The sequence below is a fragment of the Podarcis liolepis genome (assembly GCF_965112155.1).
Source record: "Podarcis liolepis genome assembly, chromosome: 7".
In the NCBI taxonomy this organism is placed as follows: Eukaryota; Metazoa; Chordata; class Lepidosauria; order Squamata; family Lacertidae; genus Podarcis; species Podarcis liolepis.
Window position 1 is genome coordinate 74,874,117 of NC_139561.1, and position 19,291 is coordinate 74,893,407.

Sequence of the window (19,291 nt, forward strand, 5' to 3'; positions counted from 1 at the left end):
CCTACCCGCCCGCCGCAAATCTTTCCTCGAACGCCTGCGAGCGCGGAGAAGGCTTGTCCATCACGCCGTTGCGCCCGCCTTTTCCTGCGCCGCTCTACAATCCCCGCTCTCGTTTGTTCCGGCACAGCCGCGGCCGGTCTACGGGTGAAAGTCACTTTGAGGGAAGAGCCTTGAGTGCCGCTGCTCCTGTTGCTGAGGTGCGAAGCGCGGAGGCCCGAGGGAGCCCGGGCCGGGAGGAGGAGGGGAAGCCGGAGCTCGGAGGGCTGGGCCCGGCCTTCTCTCGGAGACGGGCCGGGGTTTGGGTGCTGGTTGCCGCCAGGCCGGACTCCTTCCTTACCTCCAGGGGAACCGGCCGACGGCGGCGCTCAGGGCCCAGAGGCTGGAGGGCGGGCGAGGGGAGGGAGCAGGGAAGCCCCGGGTTCGAATCCCGCCAAGGAGGCTTTTCCAAGGCGCCCTTTTCTCGGCTCTCATCGCCCCCGTTCTGTAATACTGGGGCTTTAATCTTCCTCCGGGGTGGACAGGCTTCAGGCCTGGTGGGACCCGCTCTGCGTTTTTTTTTTAAATCAATCAATCCCGCCCATCTGGCTGGGTTTCCCCAGACACTCTAGGCGGCTTCCAGCAAAATATTAAAATACAATAATTTAAGAAGACATGCGCTTAAAAGAGTGGATTCTGAGCCCAGGAACGCGATAAATTACACACACACACACACACACGAACACACACACAAGGTCCACTTCCGGGTGACTACAAATCTCACCCCAACACACACACCTCAGGAGCCTTAAACTATTTTAGCAATATATATTGGACGGCGGGGAGACTGGAACGCGCATGTATATATATTGTTGTTGTTGCCACTCCTGAAACAGTTCGGCCAGGGCTCTTTGCTAAGGTATAGTGGTACCTCAGGTTACATACGCTTCAGGTTACAGACTCCACTAACCCAGAAATAGTACCTTGGGTTAAGAACTTTGCTTCAGGATGAGAACAGAAATCGTGCTCCGGTGGTGCGGCAGCAGCAGGAGGCCCCATTGGCTAAAGTGGTGCTTCATGTTAAGAACAGTTTCAGGTTAAGAATGGACCTCCGGAATGAATTAAGTACTTAACCCGAGGTACCACTGTATTTGAAATCATTCAGGGATGTGCTGCTCTTTACTCACCCTTGATCCTGCAGGTATTAAAGTCAGAAGGGACCTCAGAGTTCCCTCTAGTCCAGCCTACTTCTGGGTGTGAGGGGGACAGCCACTACTGCAGCATCCTTGATAGGTGGCAATCTAGCTTCTGCTTAAATCTCCTTCCATGGCAGTATGCTAAACAATCTGCACAAAATGAAGCACTCCCCCCGTAATATTTAGTCTCCAGTTTCTTACACATAATTAGAATTTCTGCTTCTACCTGCTGGAGCAACAGGAGATAGATTTGCCCCATGTGGCAGCTGGTCAGATAATTGAAGGTGATTGTTGTGGCACCTCTTAACTCTTTGACAGTCTAAATATAACCGATGCTTATACCTATGTTTCAGAATTGTTGCAATGCAATAATACTCGGGTGGCTAAAAAATACAATTAAAAAAAAAGGTTTTTAAAAGATTATTTGTAAATACTATGTTTCTTTTCATTAAATCTGAATATAAGCATATTGGACATACAGTTAATCTCCAAAGTGAATCAGAGCCCCTTATTGTGCTAAAGGAGGCCTTTCCATATTAATGAAGTTATGAATATAATGGACCTGTTATGAATATCTACACTCTTAAGTGCTGTACAGGTCTTAGGATTTAACTGCTGTTTAGGAAATATATGAAGAAGTCTCTGTGGGAAACTTTATTTAAATCAATGGTTTCAATTGCCTCCTTTCCTTTTCTGTCACCTTGATGTAATTCAAACATTGCTATTTATGCGTGAGATACTTTTGAGTGCTTTCTAATGTATTACTATTTGTTGTATAGTACATGTCTTTTTATTTGTTGTTGGGTTGCAAGAGGCTTTTTGCAGGTGTGTTGAGCTGGCCTCCCTTTAGTCTTAGCAAGGCTGCTGTACATTTTTTTACTAGCGGTGTAAGAATTTTAGCAGGGAGTGCTCTTTCTGTCTGCATGCTTGGGCAAAAGTTCCCAGTGCTGAATTTCTGCCTGCTGCACAACTGTTGTAGGTGCAGCTTCATAACTGAAAGAGTATTGATGGTGGCATTTTTAGTGAAGCCCCAAAGAGCTCTTTCTCTATCCCACTGACCAGGTAAGGTGACCAGGTGGAGTGGAAGGCTTCTGAAATGGTGCAGAAGAGGAGGCTTTGGTGGAGGCAGCTTTAATCAAACTTGCTGCAGAACTGGCAGGTTGCACCTGCTGGAAGCCTCTGCTTATAGAGTTACTGAAGGTACAGGAGTACTATTCTTAATTGCTTCTCGCCATCCTACCAAGAAGTAACTATTGCTACTTTGGTGCATCTGAGATCAGGGAGCAAGACTTTTTAGGTATGCTTGATACACATGTTTCAGGTATGCAGTCATCAGGAGTGGGAGCAGGGCTTTTGGTTGCATTAACTTCTTGTGCTGCAGATGTAATACTGGGAGCTGTCATCATGCTCAAGGCAGCTCACAGCATGAAAATAATTAAACTACAAAAGTAGTAATGAACAGTAAATAAAACACGTCAAATAGTACACAACCAAACTGAACAATTGCCACATAAATCATATGATCTAAAAATAAAGATACAAGAAAATTAGTATCAGCAATAGCAATAAAACCCACTGAACAATACCCCAAACCAAGAGTGTGTTCAGTAACCTCAGCTTTTGTAGCTGGAGTCAGCCAGGACCCCACCTTCCCAGGCCAGGTGGAAAAAAGCTAGCCAAGCAGGGAGCAGGTCTTCCAGGACTCGCAGCAGTGCAGGTGCAAAGAAATTTTGCCCCTTCAGATGTTGCTGAACCACAACTCCCATCAGCCCCAGCAAGCATCACCATTTGCCAGGGATGTAGTTCAACATCTGGAGGGCCAGAGGTTCCCTTATACCTGCTCTGCATACTACTACTCTCCTTCCAGCATGTCCACAGCAATGTTGGGACTTGAAGCAATATCCTTCTGGCCTCTTATCAGGCAGATATTGGGTGATGGGGTTTTAATATCGTAGATTAGTTAGGGGGTGTACAGAGAAAATACTGTGTTAATGTATTTCTTTGCTGCATGGATTGATAGGTATACATGTGTGTATGCGTGCTTGGTGGGCTGGGGTTAGAAAGCTAACAGTCAAGTAAATAATAGGTACCACTGTGGCGGGAAGGTAAACAGCGTTTCTGTGCACTCTGGTTTCCATCGTGGTGTTCCGTTGCACCAGAAATGGTTTAGTCATGCTAGCCACATGACCTGGAAAGCTGTCTGTGGACAAACGCCGGCTCCCTCGGCCTGAAAACTAGATGAGCGCCCCAACCCCATAGTCACCTTTGTCTGGATTTAACTGTCCAGGGATCCTTTACCTTTACCTTTTAAGCAGTGTTCTGCTCCCATGATCTGACTGTGCTGCCATCCAGTTGTTGGAATGCTCCCTGAAGATATAAATATCTTTGGGACACATAATCCCTTAACATGGGATATGGCTTCTGAGCATTACAGCTGTGAAGCTTCTGGGCCTTTTCACATTGCTGATTTTATATATTCTTTCAGAGAAGAGAACATGTCTGAAACCATAAAGGAAAAGCTGGAAAATTACCGAACGGCTCCATTTGACAGCCGGTTCCCCAATCAAAACCAAACCCGGAACTGCTGGCAGAATTATCTTGGTGAGTATAATTTATTTGTGTGAATTTTTGCATCCTTGGCTGAGTAATGAGAAACTAGGACTATTCATCATCTGACATCTGAGTTGCCAGAGAAGTATTAAAAAAAAAAGTAGTTGTCCTATTGTACTATGTCTGAATTTCCAAACTGCTGACTTTCACTATTGCAGGCAAGGTCCGTAGTGTACTGTGCAAGTCTTCCTAAAAGTTTCAGGCTGCAGCAGTTCTAGATCTGTGCATAAAATGAGGCAGTAAGTGGAAAAAATAGGAAAATGCAACAGGTCAGACCATAATATCACTATAATATCCTTATTACGAGAATGTGCAAGTGTTATGTATTCTTTTTTGTAAGTTGATCTGGGTAGTTTCTATAGTAGAGGAGGAAAGAAGGATTAAATAACAATAAAATAAGCAGAGATAGGCAAAAATAATGTCTGATGCCACCTTGTGCAGATTACATCAAAAGAGTCTTGCAAACAGTTTGGGGTTTAAAAAGCTGTCTCCTGGACTCTGTACTAGAGGAGCTGCAGTGGTTGTCTTCATAAGTCTGAAACATTTCTCTCTCCACAGATTTCCACCGCTGTGAGAAAGCCATGAATGCCAAGGGAGGAGACCCTTATGTCTGCCAGTGGTACAAAAGAGTGTACACGTCCCTTTGCCCTGTTTCTTGGGTATGTGAATGGAACTGAGCAGGGCTAAGGAATGTGAAAGAGAAATAGGTGTCAGGGTAAAGGATTCAGTAGTAGATAGGTAGCCGTGTTGGTCTGCCATAGTCAAAATAAAAAAATTCCTTCCAGTAGCACCTTAAAGACCAACTAAGTTAGTTCTTGGTATGAGCTTTCGTGTGCATGCACACTTCTTCAGATACGGTAAAGGATGGGCTTGATGGGTGGTGTTTGGCACATTTCAGTGCTCTGTTATTTGACTGGAGGGGAGGTTCTGTGGACCATGGGCTGTGCTGGGTGAAGCCTCAGAGATGCAATAGATAGATGCTTAATGTGTGTCAGAAAGCTTCAATCTGCTCAAAATGATAATCACTAAAACCTTTTATTTTGCATAAAATTAATAATGTGAGCCTGATGTGTTCCCATATTTTTAGCTGCATGTGGCAAAAGAACAAGGAGGATATGTATTGATAAGTGATGGGTAAGAAAAGAATATAACTGGAACTACTACTATTTTCATAGTTTTGCCTTGGAGACCTTTTCATGGACAAATTGCAAGGTCAAAATTTTCTTAAATATGAAGATAAGCTAGATAGCTATGCAGGAAATATAAATATTACATTGCGAACATTGCAACATTTTGTAGGCAACTCCCACAAAACCCACAAATGAAGACTATTACAACCTATGGTTATGAGGATTAGAAATGTGATTTAATTTTCTACAAAGAAAGCTGCAGAATTCCATGTGAGGAGGAGATCTGTAGTCTGTCACTTTGCCTCTGTACTAGCCCAGAAGATATGACTAATCAAAGAAGCCTATTGGTCTTTTGCAGGTCACTAGCTGGGATGAACGCATAGAAGAGGGGACTTTTCCTGGCAAGATCTGATTGTCTTGCCCCTGCCAGTTGCTCCCTTTCTCATGACACTGCTGTGCTGCGGAGGTCTCCCCACCGAAATACGGTGACTGAAGGATAGTCTGAAATAATGCTTTTTCTTGGTCATGCTGACTTGAGCATCCAACATGATGTGACAGTGCAAATTCAAATAAAAGGCATAAAAACCTGTGGCTATGGTTTGTGTTAAGATCGGCTGATTACATGTGAATTTGTGGTATTGTTGTCAATGACTGGGGTGCTTCTTATAAGGTGTAGGATACACAACTCACATAATTTTCCACAGCACCCCTCCTTGCTTTGCCATAAACCACCACCCCTCCACTTCCACTTGATAAGCAGTCTGGAATACTTTTGCACATGGAATTTCCTACTTGCTTGTTAGATTGGAGGCTGATCTGGCTACATCACGGTCAGCCTTCTCTTTCAGCTGGCCAGTTCCCACTTGGTGCTCATGATAAAATAATGTTCCACAGGTTGTTTGGATACGTTGTAATAAGTTACCTGAGCAGATGACAAAAGTCCTTGAATTCTGTACTTATGCAAGAGGCGGGAGCCTAGATAACACATTTTACAGAAGGGAGTTATTTTCCTGCTGGGCTTAAGGTATGACTTCATCACTGCTGCTTTGGCACTGTAGCATAGGAGTCAAGCCCCCCCCCCCCCAAATTGATGGTCATTGCCAATTAAATGGTGCACTTGTGCCGCATCTTGTGATCGATTATGCGGGGAGAGGCTTACCTGCTCGCCCCCCCCCCCAATATTTTATTCAAGTTGGCATTCTTGCACTAAAGTGATATTTTTCTCCCAATGTGAGAAGCCCTTCACCTGGACAAAAGGAAAACATTAGGTGGTTGATTGCTAGGAAGCAAGCCCTACTCAGGGTGATTCAGATTGCTGTGTAAATATCTGTAGGGCTGCATTGCAAAGTGACAGACCTATGTACATTTACTATTGAACTCTGTGGATTTTCCTTCTGAATAAACACACAAGGTAAGAATGAAAGCTTTGGCCTTCAGGGCTGATTGCAGCCCTCCACACCTCTCTTATCTGGCCCTTGGGATTCCTCCGGCCATTCCCCCTTTCCCTAGGCTGCATCTTTCACCATCCCTGAGCTTCCTCTGTGTGCTTCTGCCTGGCTATGAGGTGCTCCTTCACTCTGATAATGCCTCTTGCTTCCCTGAATGGAGAGGCGAATGGAAAAATTACAGCGCGATCCTACAAGTCCCACAGATTAATCGAGCAGGTTCCCCCCTCTTCAGTTTCTTCCAACCGGGGTGGGGGGGCACCCAAGCCCCGCCTCCTGCTTAGCCCCGCCCAGCGTTCTGCGGGAAACGGAACGCGACGTATCCATAGAGGTAGCAATTATTCAGTCACACTGCTGCAGTTCTTAGCAATACTTCCGGTCTTGACATTATTTCCTCACTCCTAGCAAAAAAAATAGGTTGCGGCCGAGTTTTCACCAGAGAGAATGACAAGGAAAGAGCTACACCGTCCTGCAACCATAGAGAGACAGCTCTCTGCTTGTACCGGAAGTTCTATTTTTTTCTCCTACCGTCGGCGAGGTGCGCCGGAAGTCTCCGGGTTATCGTCATCAGCTCTGAGCCGGAAGTAGTCTCGGGGGACGGTGGTCCATGTAGCTGTAGGAGCGGTTGCTACCGACTTGGAAGAGCACTTGAGCCATGGCGGCTCCGGCGATTCCGCCCCCTCCGCCGCCGGGAGGGCCCCCCGGGGTGCCTGGAGGGGTTCCCGGGAAAGGGCCACCGGCGGCGGCCGCAGGAGGCGGCGGCGGCGCGAAGAGTGGAGAGGAGAGACTGAAGGAAATGGAAGCCGAGATGGCCCTGTGAGTGAAGCGGGGAGGGCGCCCATGGAGGCTCCCATTGAGGGGCCCTGTGTTTGGGGGGGCAGCGAAAACCAGCCAAAATGGTTTCATGGACGGAGGTGATGGGAGCTGGAAGTCTGGGGACACCTGGGAGATTTCAGGGGGCCCCTCCCTCCCTGTCTTACAACGTTGACAGTGAACACGCTGGAAAGAAAAGCGTTGCAGGTGCTAGGAAACGGGGCTGTGGAACCCAGGGCAGTGTTGGTAATGGGAGCTCCGAGTCTCCCTTGCGAGCTGGGATGCTTCCAGTTCAGAGCCCTCCTTAGCCTTGTTCTCAGAGCTTAGGCAAACCATCCTCCTTTTTTGCCTCCTGATCTCAGTATGGGGCAGAGGTGTTCTGAAGTGAATATTTCTCCAAACGGCCCACTTTACAACTCTTGGTGTGGTTTGTCAATAGATTTTAAAACATTTGATGTTCTTGTCTGATGATGGTGGTGATTATTATTTGGTATTTATATCATGCCTTAATAGAAGCTAAAGTAGTGTCCATGGCCCACTTCCCCCTCATTTTATCTCCTCAACAAACCTGTGAAATTGATTAGGATGAAAGGTGATGTAGATTCCAGAGTGAGCTTTGTTGCTGGAGGGGTGGGATTTGAACTTGGCCCTTCGTGGTCCTCAGCATGGATATAATAAAATCAATCAAAATATAAAGCCAGTTGTTCAGATTAATAATGGAATGGTGTATGTGGGGCATTTGTATGGCAAAAGAATCATATAAATGCTATGGGTTTTTGTTTACAGGTTTGAGCAGGAGGTGCTGGGAGCTCCAGTATCCTTGCCTCCTGTTGCCCCTGTGGTAGAAGCTGTTCCAGTTGCCCTGGCAGTGCCAGCTGTGTCTGCAGTCCCCCCAGTCCCTGTCATCCGACCCATCATTGCCACCAACACCTACCAACAGGTGAGGAGTCTGCTTGAGATTTACCTTTTGCAATGCAGGAAGCTTGCTGGACAGCTTTGAGGGACAGGGCTGTAGCTCAATGGTAGAAAACATACTTTGCATGCAAAAGGTCCTAGGTTGAAATCCTAGCATCTCCAGTTGGGAATGGGGAAAAATCTCCTGCCTGAAACTCCAAAGAGCTGCTGCCCATGAGTACTGTATAGATAATGCTGAGCTAAATGGACCAGTGGTCTCACTCTATATAAAACAGTTCCTGGCTTTCAGTAGAAGCCTTGAAATCTGGTGCAGGTGAGGAAAGCTGGGCTTTGGGATTAGAAGTTCAGATTACACATTTGTAATATTTTAAATATATTGGTGCTGTCACTTTTCCACTTTGGCTGAAGCAGTAGGTGTTGATTTAGGTTTTTTATTTTTTTAAACAAAGTAATAATAAAGTAGAAATAAAAATATGCACCCCCAGACCATTCCATTATAACTATCCAACCTTCCAAAATTTCAACACCTCTTGCGATAGTTTCTCCTTTCCATTTTAACAGCACAAATTCTACAAATATCTTCCATATCTCCTTAAAATCATTTCTCCTGCATATTCCCCATCTTACCTTAATAGCACATGTTAATTTGTCATTAATTGCTATATCCCACACCTCTTTATACCATTCTTCCATTTTATATTCACCTTTCCCCTTGTTTATTTGTAGTATTTGTTGTTTTTCCCTTTCAAGTTCTTTTGCTTCAATTAAATCTAGTCTCCAACCTGGTATCAGGCTTCAGGCCTGGAGACCGGAAGTAAGAGTAATTAATTATATTCAGTTATTTACTCCCAAGATTTCCAAATATTTTATTGTCCTGGGTATTGATCCTTTCTTTTTTACTTCTACTATTTAAATGTAAGAGGTCCAATCATTTCTAACTGTCCATTTTTTTGTCTTAACAAGCCCTTTGCTTTAGATTCTTTTCCAGCCAATAAGTTTGACATCTGGCCCAGGGCTTGTGTCTAGCCCAGAAATTAAGTAGTAATGTTTATTATTTCACTACTACAAATTACATTCCTGCTTGAAAAGTTCTTAAGGACTGACCTGTATTCTTTGCTTCGTAATACTTGTTCTTCAGAGTGAGAAATCCATCCTTTAAAATATTTTCTCTCAGAGCTCTCAGTTTCTGCTGCTTACTCCATGGCCAGCAGAGCCTGCTCCCCCTGCCCCGATTTAGGTTTTGATCAGTGTTTTGAAACAGTAGAATATTTCTTTTTAGCACATAGGTAATGCAGTGTGGTGTCATTCTACAACAAATCATTTCTATAGGACTAACACTGTGTTTTTCTCTTCATTGCTACCTCACCCATTAGGTTGTGACATGCAAGTCCTCTTTCAATCATGCCACTTTTATGTTCTATCCAGCACCTATCATGCTGCTGAGTGCAAGGCAGAATTGGCACACACCATGCAAGTTAGATAGGCATTTGATCTTCAGGAAACAAGGATTACAGATAGTGTAGGGTTTTGGTCTGATGCAGCAGAGCTGCCCTTAGGAAGCTGGGGTGAGGAGGATGAATGTGTGAATACTAAACTTTCGTACTTGACTGTTCATCTTACTTCACTGACATCTGTTCTTGCCATTTGTTTCTTTTTTTTCTTCCAGGTCCAGCAGAGTCTCGAAGCCCGAGCAGCAGCGGCAGCCACAGTGGTGGCCCCCATCGTGGCTCCTCCAGTGCCATTTGTGGGCCCAGGTATATAGCCAGTGCCTTTGTAATTCTATTCTTACCAGAAGGATGTGAAGCCTGTGTCCCTCCAGTTGTTGGACTCCCAGCTTTCATCAGCCTCAGCCACCATGGTTGGGGCTGGTGGAAGTTGTAATCCAGTGACCTCTGTAGGGTCATAGGTTCCCCACCACAACTGCAGTTATGTCAGATATTAAGTTGTGTCCCACCCAAAATGCTTAAGAGAATAACCAAGCAATTAAAACAGATTACTAAATTGTTAGGGCGCTAAGATCACATCAGCAGAGGAATGAGAAAGCTGTGGCCCTCCAGCTATTGCTGAACTACATTTACCATCATTCCTGGCCTTTGACCATGTTGATTGGTGCTGATGGGAGTTGAAAGTCCAGCATCTGGAGAGCCACAGGCTCCCCATCTCAACTAAACCGAAAGAGCTAGGAATAAAACATTCAAGAACGTACAGGTCATAGGCCTGAAAGAAGAAATAAGTTTTCAGCTAGCTTCAGAAGAGCAAGAGGGAAGTGTTCAAAGAGAAATTCATACTTTGTTGACCCTGCAATAGAGTTCTTTTAAGTGTTTCCTCCAATCACACCTTATATGGAGGCAGGGCATGCAGAAAGGGACTCTCCAGCTGACCTCAGTGGCCAGGCAGGCTCATATTGGAGAAGACGATCCCTTCAAGTATACTGGTTGTCATTTAGGTTTTAAAGGCTAATTGCCAGCACTGTGAATTCAGCCTGGAAACTGCAAAGTTGATATAAAAGAGCCGAGATTGCAAAGATTGTGAAATGGGCTTTGTATGTCCAAGGGCCTTGAAATCCATTCTCTCTTCCCCCCCAGCTGTCCCCCCGCAACGGCCCCCCATCCTCCGGCCGACCTTTGTGCCTCATGTTCTGCAGAGATCCGGTAAGATGTCTTTTTTATTATTTGTTGGTTGGGTTCACCGTTTTGCAAGGAACATGGAGTGGGAGATTTGGTGGGATTCTGTGGAGGCAGATAGGAAGCCATGATTCAGTGGGAGTGCACATGATTTGTATGGATGAAGGTTCAGGTTCAATCCCCGGGTTGAGGATACTGAGTAGCTGGGAACAGCCTCTGCTTTGAAGTTGATGGCAAGGTGCTGGTGGTCAGGATTAGTCTGATTCACTATAGGTCTTCTTATTAAGAGTAGGGATGGGGAATCTTTGTGCTTCCTGAAGTTGTTGGACTGCAGCTCATGTCATCCTTTACCGTTGACCATGCTGGCTGGGCTGTTGGGAGTTAAAGTCCAAAAGCATCTGGAGAACCAGTTTCCCCATCCTTGATGTAATGTATCTTCTTCCTATTCAGCACAGATATAGGCTTTCTTTCACCGATCCTCTTCCTGTGACTCTTCCTGATAAGCAGGTTTATCTTAAAAAGAAAAATCCATTGGGTTTCTAGCCATGTTTCCATTATAGCACAAGGTATGGGTGGCTTTAAAGAGTGTTAGCCTTCTTCCCCATGGATTTTCTATTGATGGCTGCTAGGAACGATGGCTGTGTCCACTGTTTGAGACAGTATGCCTATGAATGCCAGTTGCTGGGAACCAGAAATTTGGAGAGTGCTGTCACTCTCAGGTTCTTCTTGTGGGCTTCCCATAGATATCTGGTTGGCCACTAGGAGAACAGAATGTTGGACTAGATGGGCCTTTGGTGTGATGCGCGTATTGTGCCTCACGGCATTTGCACAGAAGTTGGGAAGAGGCCTGAACGCACATCACTCCATACCCTGTTGTCTCTGGGGCTCTCAGGGAATCCAGAGGCGTTTTGGGGTTCAGCTGACTTTGAAGGAAAAACCAATAATTTCTTCCCCTTTGAGCCACAGCGTATTTTATTTATTTTTTAATTTCTATACTGCTTTATATTTTTAATAAAAACCTCAAAGTGGTGTACAGCATATTAAATCAATAAATCAATAAAATAATAGCCGGGCGATGTTCCTCCGGCCTCATGAGGAGCCTCTTCAGTAGGGCTGGTGAATCTGGGCCTCGCCCCCTAGGCCAGGTGGAAAGGGCCTTGCAGGGAGCGTATAAACCAGTCAATGAATGGAAAGTATGTTTTTCTGAATGCAAAGCTTTTTAATTACATTTCTAAGCTGCCCAGCCAAGGGTATAGAAACTGAAAACGGAAAGCACCAGAAATATTTTTAGATGCCTTTATTGGTCAGTGTGCTGAGTGTTGCCTAACACTGATTTCTAATTATTACTGCATTTTCTTTTTGCAGGTGGCCCTCGTCCTCTGCCAATGCGCCCTCCTCATCACCAGTCTATGGTGGGTCCCCCCATGTCAGGCCCCCAGGGCCCCCCAATGCTTATGGGCCCCCCAATGCAGAGAGCACCTGGCCCGCCCCTAGGGGGCATAGGGCCCATGAGATCTGGCCCCCCGGTGAGTTTCTTTTTCTTTGGTGAGAGGGCAGGGATGGTATCTGTTTTTCCAGTTTTTGAGGCTGCTCTCTGCTTCTGTGCCAGAGTTCACTCAGAGGGGAATAGATTGGGACATGCCAGTGGAGACCAAAGGGGAATACATGGGGCTACTGGGAAAGAAGCAGGAGGGAACTGCCCTCTCTTTAGCCCAGTGTTTCTCAAACTTGGGTCCCCAGCTGTTATTGGTCTACAGCTCCCATCATCCCTAGCTAGCAGAACTAGAATCAGGTATGATGGGTGTTGTAATCCAACAACAGGTGGGGACCCAGGTTTGAGAAACCCTGCTATTCTAGAAGTCTGATTCAGAACTATTATCAAGCAACAGGTTGTGCTCAACGGGGGCAGGTGACTGGGGATGAGAGCTGGAGATCATCCTTTATTATGTTGCCAGACTGGAAATGAACAGCTTGAGTATTTGGCGCTATGTGACTTAGCGGCCTCTGTGCTGTAAAACCCATGACTTGCCTTACTCCTATTGAACCTTCACAAGCATGTACAAGGGGAAAGCTTTATGGGAGTGGCTGGTGTTCGTTTTTATTTACTGCCCCCCCCCCACTTCAGTCAAAACAGGCTCCCAGATCACTAGTATAACAGAGTAGTCCCTATCCTTAAGTTTAAAGTCTAAAGATACAAGGTATGAAAGAAAAATGCATTAGGAAGTGGAACGAAATAAACAAACTTGGGCGCGAGCTCTCAAGTAACAGAGACTTGTAGGTTCAAAGTGGGATGGGGACTTGATCAGCCTCATACTTTGGATATTAGCGTTGAACTTGCAAAACTGACACTGATTGCTGCCTGCTTTTTGGCTAGGTTGGGCCAGGGATCCCCGTCGGTCCTCTGGCGCCGCTGGTGCCTGTTCCTCGACCCGTGGTGGTGCCCCCCAAGGTGAACCCCACTGTCATCCAGGCCGCTCCCACAGTGTATTCTGCCCCGCCAGTGAAGAAGCAAGAGGTTAGTAGTGAGCACGCCAAATGAAGGCCACATTATTTTTTATTATTACTATTTATTGCATTTGTATCCCATCTCTTTCCCCCCAAGGATCTCAAGCACGTGGTTCTCCCCCTATCCATTTTATCCCCCCAACAACCCTGTGTAGTAGGTTGGGCTGAGACTTGGCAGGGACTCAACAAGGTCATCCAGTGAACATTATGGCAGAGGGGGTATTTGCTTCCTGGGTCCTAGTCCGACGCTCTAGCCACTACACACACAGTTTAATTCCCCCAAGTTTCCGAGCACAATTCAAAGTGTTGGTGCTGACCTTTAAAGCCCTAAATGGCCTTGGTCCAGTATACCTGAAGGAGCATCTCTACCCCCATCGTTCAGCCTGGACACTGAGATCCAGCACCGAGGGCCTTCTGGCGGTTCCCTCATTGCGAGAAGTAAGGTTACAGGGAATCAGACAGAGGGCCTTCTCGGTAGTGGCGCCTGCCCTGTGGAATGCCCTCCCAGCAGATGTCAAAACAATAAACAACTATTTTACTTTTAAAAGTCATCTGAAGGCAGCCCTCTTTAGGGAAGTTTTTAATGTTTGAAGCTGTACTGTTTTTAATATTCAGTTGGAAGCCGCCCAGAGTGGCTGGGGAAACCCAGCCAGATGGGCGGGGTATCAATAATAAATTATTATTATTATTATTATTATTATTATTATTATTATTATTATTATCCTTTCTGATAGCGTGCGGGAAGTTGTTGAACTGCACCGCTTAAGATTACCTTTGCCGGGCAGTTCTGGCAAGGTGGAGGCATCTGAAAAAGGGCCTCCGGTCTGTACTACAGCGGTGACATCACAGCCCTTCCTCTTCCCTCTGCAGGAAGAGCATCGGGAGCCCCCGCCCCCCGTGGTGGAGGAGAAGGAGCCAGTTGGGATGGAGGAGCCTGTGATAGGTCCAAGTATGCCGGAGGCGGAGCCCGTTCCAATGGTGGATGTAAGGAGCCTGCAGCCACTACGTGGGCACGAGCAGCCACCCGCGCGGGGGAAGCGATCCCGGGGCCCCGATGCTGGATTTGTACCTGTCGAGGTAAGGAGCAGTCGTGGCTTCCCACTAGAAATGGGCAGAAACTGGTGGGGAAGTGAGGTGAGATACCTCTGCAGCAGAAGTTGCTCCCACTTACAGTCACCACACAGAGGCAGCTTAAGATCCAAAACAGTTTACTGCTGCAGAAGATAAGGCTTCAGTAAAGCAGCTCCAGATGTTGATATATACATACAGCTTGTATGTAGACTTCTTATTCCACAAGGTATATACATACAAGTGAAAAATATTTCTATATTCAAGATACAGTGGTGCCCCGCAAGACGAATGCCTCGCAAGACGGAAAACTCACTAGACGAAAGAGTTTTCCGTTTTGGAGGTGCTTCGCAAAACGAATTTCCTATGGGCTTGCTTTGCAAGACGACAATGTCTTGCGAGTTCCTGCTGGTTTCCCCCCCCCCCTTTTCTAAGCCGCTAAGCCACTTATCAGCTGATCCGATCAGCAGATAATCCGCTAATCCTTCAATGGGCTTGCTTCGCAAGACGAAAAAACCGCTAGACGAAGAGAATCACAGAACGGATTTTTTTCGTCTTGCGAGGCACCACTGTATAACACAGACTCCAACTCATGGACAGACTCACAGGCCGACATACTACAGCAAAAGACCTGGCCACCATGAGCTGGCATGCCTTAACACTGGGCTGTAACCATAGCAACAGGCTCGTACCTGTTGGCTTATCTCATACATGGGTGATTTATGCTCATGAAGGAAATTAGCTCCTTCCTCCATGTCCAGTTCCTCCAACAGGGTAAATGAGAATGTGAGGGGGAAGAGAGTCTGGTTCAGTCAGCCTACCTACTCAGAGGTCACCAGGCTAGAAACAAATTTTCATTTGAAACAAATTATTGACGTGGTCTTTTGCCTAATCAGCACATTCTCTCTCTTCCCAGCCTGTTGTAGAGAGCACACCGGAGGACAAGAAGAAAATGAAGCAGGAAAAGCTCAAGCGCTGCATCCGCACAGCTGCTGGGACGTGCTGGGAGGACCCCAGCCTCCTTGAATGGGATTCTGGTGAGTGTCCATCGTCACGTGGGTTGGTGAACAGTCAAAAATACTGGCAAGAATCCACATTGCAAGGGACTGTTCCCTCAAGCTTGGGGTTAGTTGACATCAGTGGTTGACAATAAATGCTTTCATATTTAAATTTCTGTTTGAAATAAATGTTAATTCCAGGTTAACAAACTTCATCAAGCCAAACTTGGCTTTTGAGACTTGGATAATAAACTATTAAAATTAGACAGGTTTGGGGGAAATAACACACAATTTTACTGCTGTTTGAAGGCCGAGGAGTCACAGAAGACACTGAGGACTAGTACCGTGACTGCTGCAAATCATCCTGCTTTCCTTTTGCCCGTCTTGAGGGCCAGAAACTTGTTATGCCAGGAAAGGGTTCAACAAATTGTCAAAAGGGCCAATTGCCCAGCCTCATGTTGTGTGATCTTCCTCCCTTCCTCTCCACCCCCCCCCCAGATGATTTTCGGATCTTCTGTGGTGACCTGGGCAATGAAGTGAATGATGACATCCTTGCACGCGCTTTCAGCCGCTATCCCTCCTTCCTGAAAGCCAAGGTTATCCGGGACAAGCGCACCGGCAAGACGAAAGGCTATGGCTTTGTCAGCTTCAAGGACCCAAACGACTATGTCCGTGCCATGCGGGAGATGAATGGTGAGATGCTGCCTGAGCTGTGGATCCAGTTCATGGGAGTGGAATCCTAGAATTCCGAGGGTTGGGGTGCCTGATCCCTGTTGTGCGGGGGGTGGGGAGAGCTAGGAGCTGTACAGGGCCTGGAATCACTCACTCCCAGTGGAGCCCCTGCTCTGCTGAAGTGGGGAAAGATCATGGGTCCAGGGCAGAGCATGCACTTTGTATGAAGACAGTCCCAATTTCAGTTCCTGCCATTTCCAGGATCAAGTAGCAGGCAATGAGAAGAACCTTTGCTTGAGACTTTGGAGCACTGCTGCCAAACAGAGTAGATAAAACTAGACTAGACAAACCCAGTACAATGGTACCTTGGTTCTCAAACTTAATCCGTTCTGGAAGTCCATTACAAAACCAAGGCATGCTTTCCCATAGAAAGTAATGCAAAATGGATTAATCCGTTGCAGACTTTTAAAAACAACCCCTAAAACAGCAATTAAACATGAATTTTACTATCTAACAAGACCATTGATCCATAAAGAAGAGAAGAAGAAGAGTTTGGATTTGATATCCCGCTTTATCACTACCCAAAGGAGTCTCAAAGCGGCTAACATTCTCTTTTCCCTTCCTCCCCCACAACAAACACTCTGTGAGGTGAGTGGGGCTGAGAGACTTCAAAGAAGTGTGACTGGCCCAAGGTCACCCAGCAGCTGCATGTGGAGGAGCGGAGACATGAACCCGGTTCCCCAGGTTACGAGTCTACCACTCTTAACCACTACACCACACTGGCTCTCTATTGAAAGCAATAAACAATGTACTGCAGTCACACAATCAATCAATCAATCAATCAATCAATCAGTAGGTGAACTGGGTTCTATGCAGTCACAAAAACCAAACAAAAAGCTGCAAAAACAAAACACAAAATAAATAGCAAAAAAAGACAGACCTCAAAACGGAAGCGTGGCACTCAAAATGGAACACTTTCGGCTTCTGAAAAACGTTCACAAACTGGAACACTTGCTTCCAGGTTTGCAGTGTTTGGGTTCTAAATTGTTTGAGTACCAAAGTGTTTGAGAACCAATGTACTACTGTAGTCTGTATCAGGCAGCTTCCTGTATTTAAGGCAGCAATACGTCTACTTGTTTTCTGAATCTTTCCAAGGTTCAGTACTACAGGGAAATGGCCAGCTCCTCACCTGCCAGCACTGTTGTGCTGGATCTTGAAAGCCCTCATAGCATCTTCAAAGCTGCTGCTTATTATTACTCTTACTATCACTGTTTACTGCCTAAGGTCCAGGGCAGGTCATAACACTTTACAGTGCAACATTAAAAACAGATTATAATCCCAAGTGTCGGGTGAGTCCTAAAATACAGCATCTCGGGTGTCAAAGGACAAGGTAAAAGAGGTGTGTCTTCAACATATGATGGAAACTGTAGGGAAGGTGTCAGATGCACCTCTCTGGGTAGGGAGTTCCACAGACTAAGAGCGGCCACAAAGAATGCCTTTTCCTGGGCTGCAGCCACTGAGCTTTTGAAAGCGATGGAACTATCAAGAGGGCTCACTCTGCTGATGTTCAACACCTGAAAGGATCTGTAACATGACATACATCTTGATGAGGGAGCAGGCCAAGGCTGTCTGGAAACGTTTGTACCTCTAATCTGGTGTACATTTTGAGGAATATGACTGACTTCAGATGCTCCTTCTTGGGGAAGTCTCTAGGGTTGCTCAATTCCCACATTAGTTGTCTTGTTTGATGGCGTAACTGGAGGCCATTGGCACAACGTATTATGTTGAAGCCCTGGGGTGTCAGCCAGTGAATTAACCGAGGGCGGCTTGGGAAACAGCTCCACGTTTCTCCAGCCACACAAGGTGAGCTGGCTTGGACAGGACAGTCTTACTGAAACTTCCTTCCTCTCTCTCTGCCTCCCCGCCAACCTCCCCACTGCCCTTCCTTGTGTGTCTGTGGCAGGAAAGTATGTCGGCAGCCGGCCCATCAAGCTGCGCAAAAGCATGTGGAAAGATCGCAATATTGACGTGGTGCGCAAGAAACAGAAGGAGAAGAAGAAGTTGGGGCTGAGGTAACGAGGTGCAGGATGATGTTGTATGCTGTTCACCCATGAGCCCCTTGAAGCAAGGAATTGAGTGTCTGTAGGCCTGTTTGATCCTGCCCTCTGCTGGAGAAGAAGCAGACCGCAGGAAGAAGCTGCCGGCAAGAAATCGGAACTGCTTTGTTACTCCATCAGTCCAAGGCCTATTCCGTGTAGAAGATATGTGTGTGTTCTCTCTGTCATACACAGACAAACCCTTCCCCATTAGCTCTGCAGTCTAATAGCAGCTTTGTGGGTTCAGTGCTGAGGAGTCGCAACCTACAAACCCAGCTGGGGGATAGTTTGTGCGTAACGACAACTTCCGTGAACAAAAGTCTTCTTACCCAATAAAGTTGTGTGTATCTTTTTTTTTCTTACTACATTAATTCAGCTTGTCTTCTGTGTAGTTATTCCCTTCTAGTTTCCCTCTGACCAATATGACCTATTGTGGGTCCCCCACATTTTAAAAAACTTTTTAAAGACCGATGCTGGAGTTTGTGCCCCTCCAGGCTGCTGGACTGCATCTTCCCTGACTATTGACCAGGGCTGGTGCAAGTTGGAGGCCACCTGGTTCCCCATCCCTGGGCTAAATGGCCATCTGCCACATTCTTGTCTCTAGACAATTCCTTCTATTGTGGTGCCCCTTCTCCTGGGAGGAGAGTGCCTTCCTTTCCTGGTTGATAAAGCTTCTTTCTCTTCCATAAAGCTCTAACCCCATGTTGGTTCTAGATAGGACATAGCAGCCCCCAAGAGATTGCCTTGAGTCTGTGATACCAGTGGCTGAATCTTGTAGCCAGACTAGGCCTTGCGAGACCCTGAAAAGCCACAAGTAAGGTTAACGTGATTCCTGTGATGCGGTTGCTCAAAAGGAACCATTGTGGTTCTGGAAAGTGGGTTGTTGTTTCGTTTAGATTTTATCCAAAAGGGTTGACTTACAAGCAAAGTGTTTAGAGGTTAATATCCCCCTCTTATTTGATTTAACATTTAGCTTTCCATCCCTATTCTTCTCCACGCCCCCAAGGTGCCCCCTCTCCCCTCCAAGCAGAGCCCTCGTCAAAGTCCTAGGAAAGCAGCCTTCTTCCAGGTAAACCTGTTTGCCTCTACTCTGACTGGCAGCTTCTCTCCTTTTAAAGGAAATGATTTTCGAGCTGTTCTAGGAAATGCTGAGGTTTCTTGGAAGCTTATCAGAGGAAATTGGGGTGGGAGGGGCGTGGAACTATCATTCAGCGTCGGAGGGCATGCTTTGCATAGGAACCTA

At 46.3% G+C, this 19,291-nt stretch overlaps 2 protein-coding genes across 2 annotated transcripts; both read left to right on the forward strand.

Moving 5' to 3' along the window:
* The first annotated feature begins 49 nt into the window (after positions 1 to 49).
* On the forward strand, positions 50 to 5,520 carry COX6B1 (cytochrome c oxidase subunit 6B1). Its single transcript, XM_083515334.1, has 4 exons — positions 50 to 197; positions 3,658 to 3,773; positions 4,341 to 4,441; positions 5,271 to 5,520. Exons 2-4 carry the CDS (start codon positions 3,668 to 3,670, stop codon positions 5,322 to 5,324), a joined length of 261 nt encoding a protein of 86 aa, XP_083371460.1. The 5' UTR covers positions 50 to 197; positions 3,658 to 3,667; the 3' UTR covers positions 5,325 to 5,520.
* A 100-nt stretch (positions 5,521 to 5,620) lies between these two features.
* RBM42 (RNA binding motif protein 42) lies at positions 5,621 to 18,417 on the forward strand. Its single transcript, XM_083515263.1, has 10 exons — positions 5,621 to 7,173; positions 7,957 to 8,110; positions 9,752 to 9,839; positions 10,671 to 10,736; positions 12,075 to 12,235; positions 13,084 to 13,224; positions 14,085 to 14,291; positions 15,199 to 15,319; positions 15,779 to 15,973; positions 17,916 to 18,417. Exons 1-10 carry the CDS (start codon positions 7,013 to 7,015, stop codon positions 18,026 to 18,028), a joined length of 1,407 nt encoding a protein of 468 aa, XP_083371389.1. The 5' UTR covers positions 5,621 to 7,012; the 3' UTR covers positions 18,029 to 18,417.
* Positions 18,418 to 19,291: the final 874 nt, after the last annotated feature.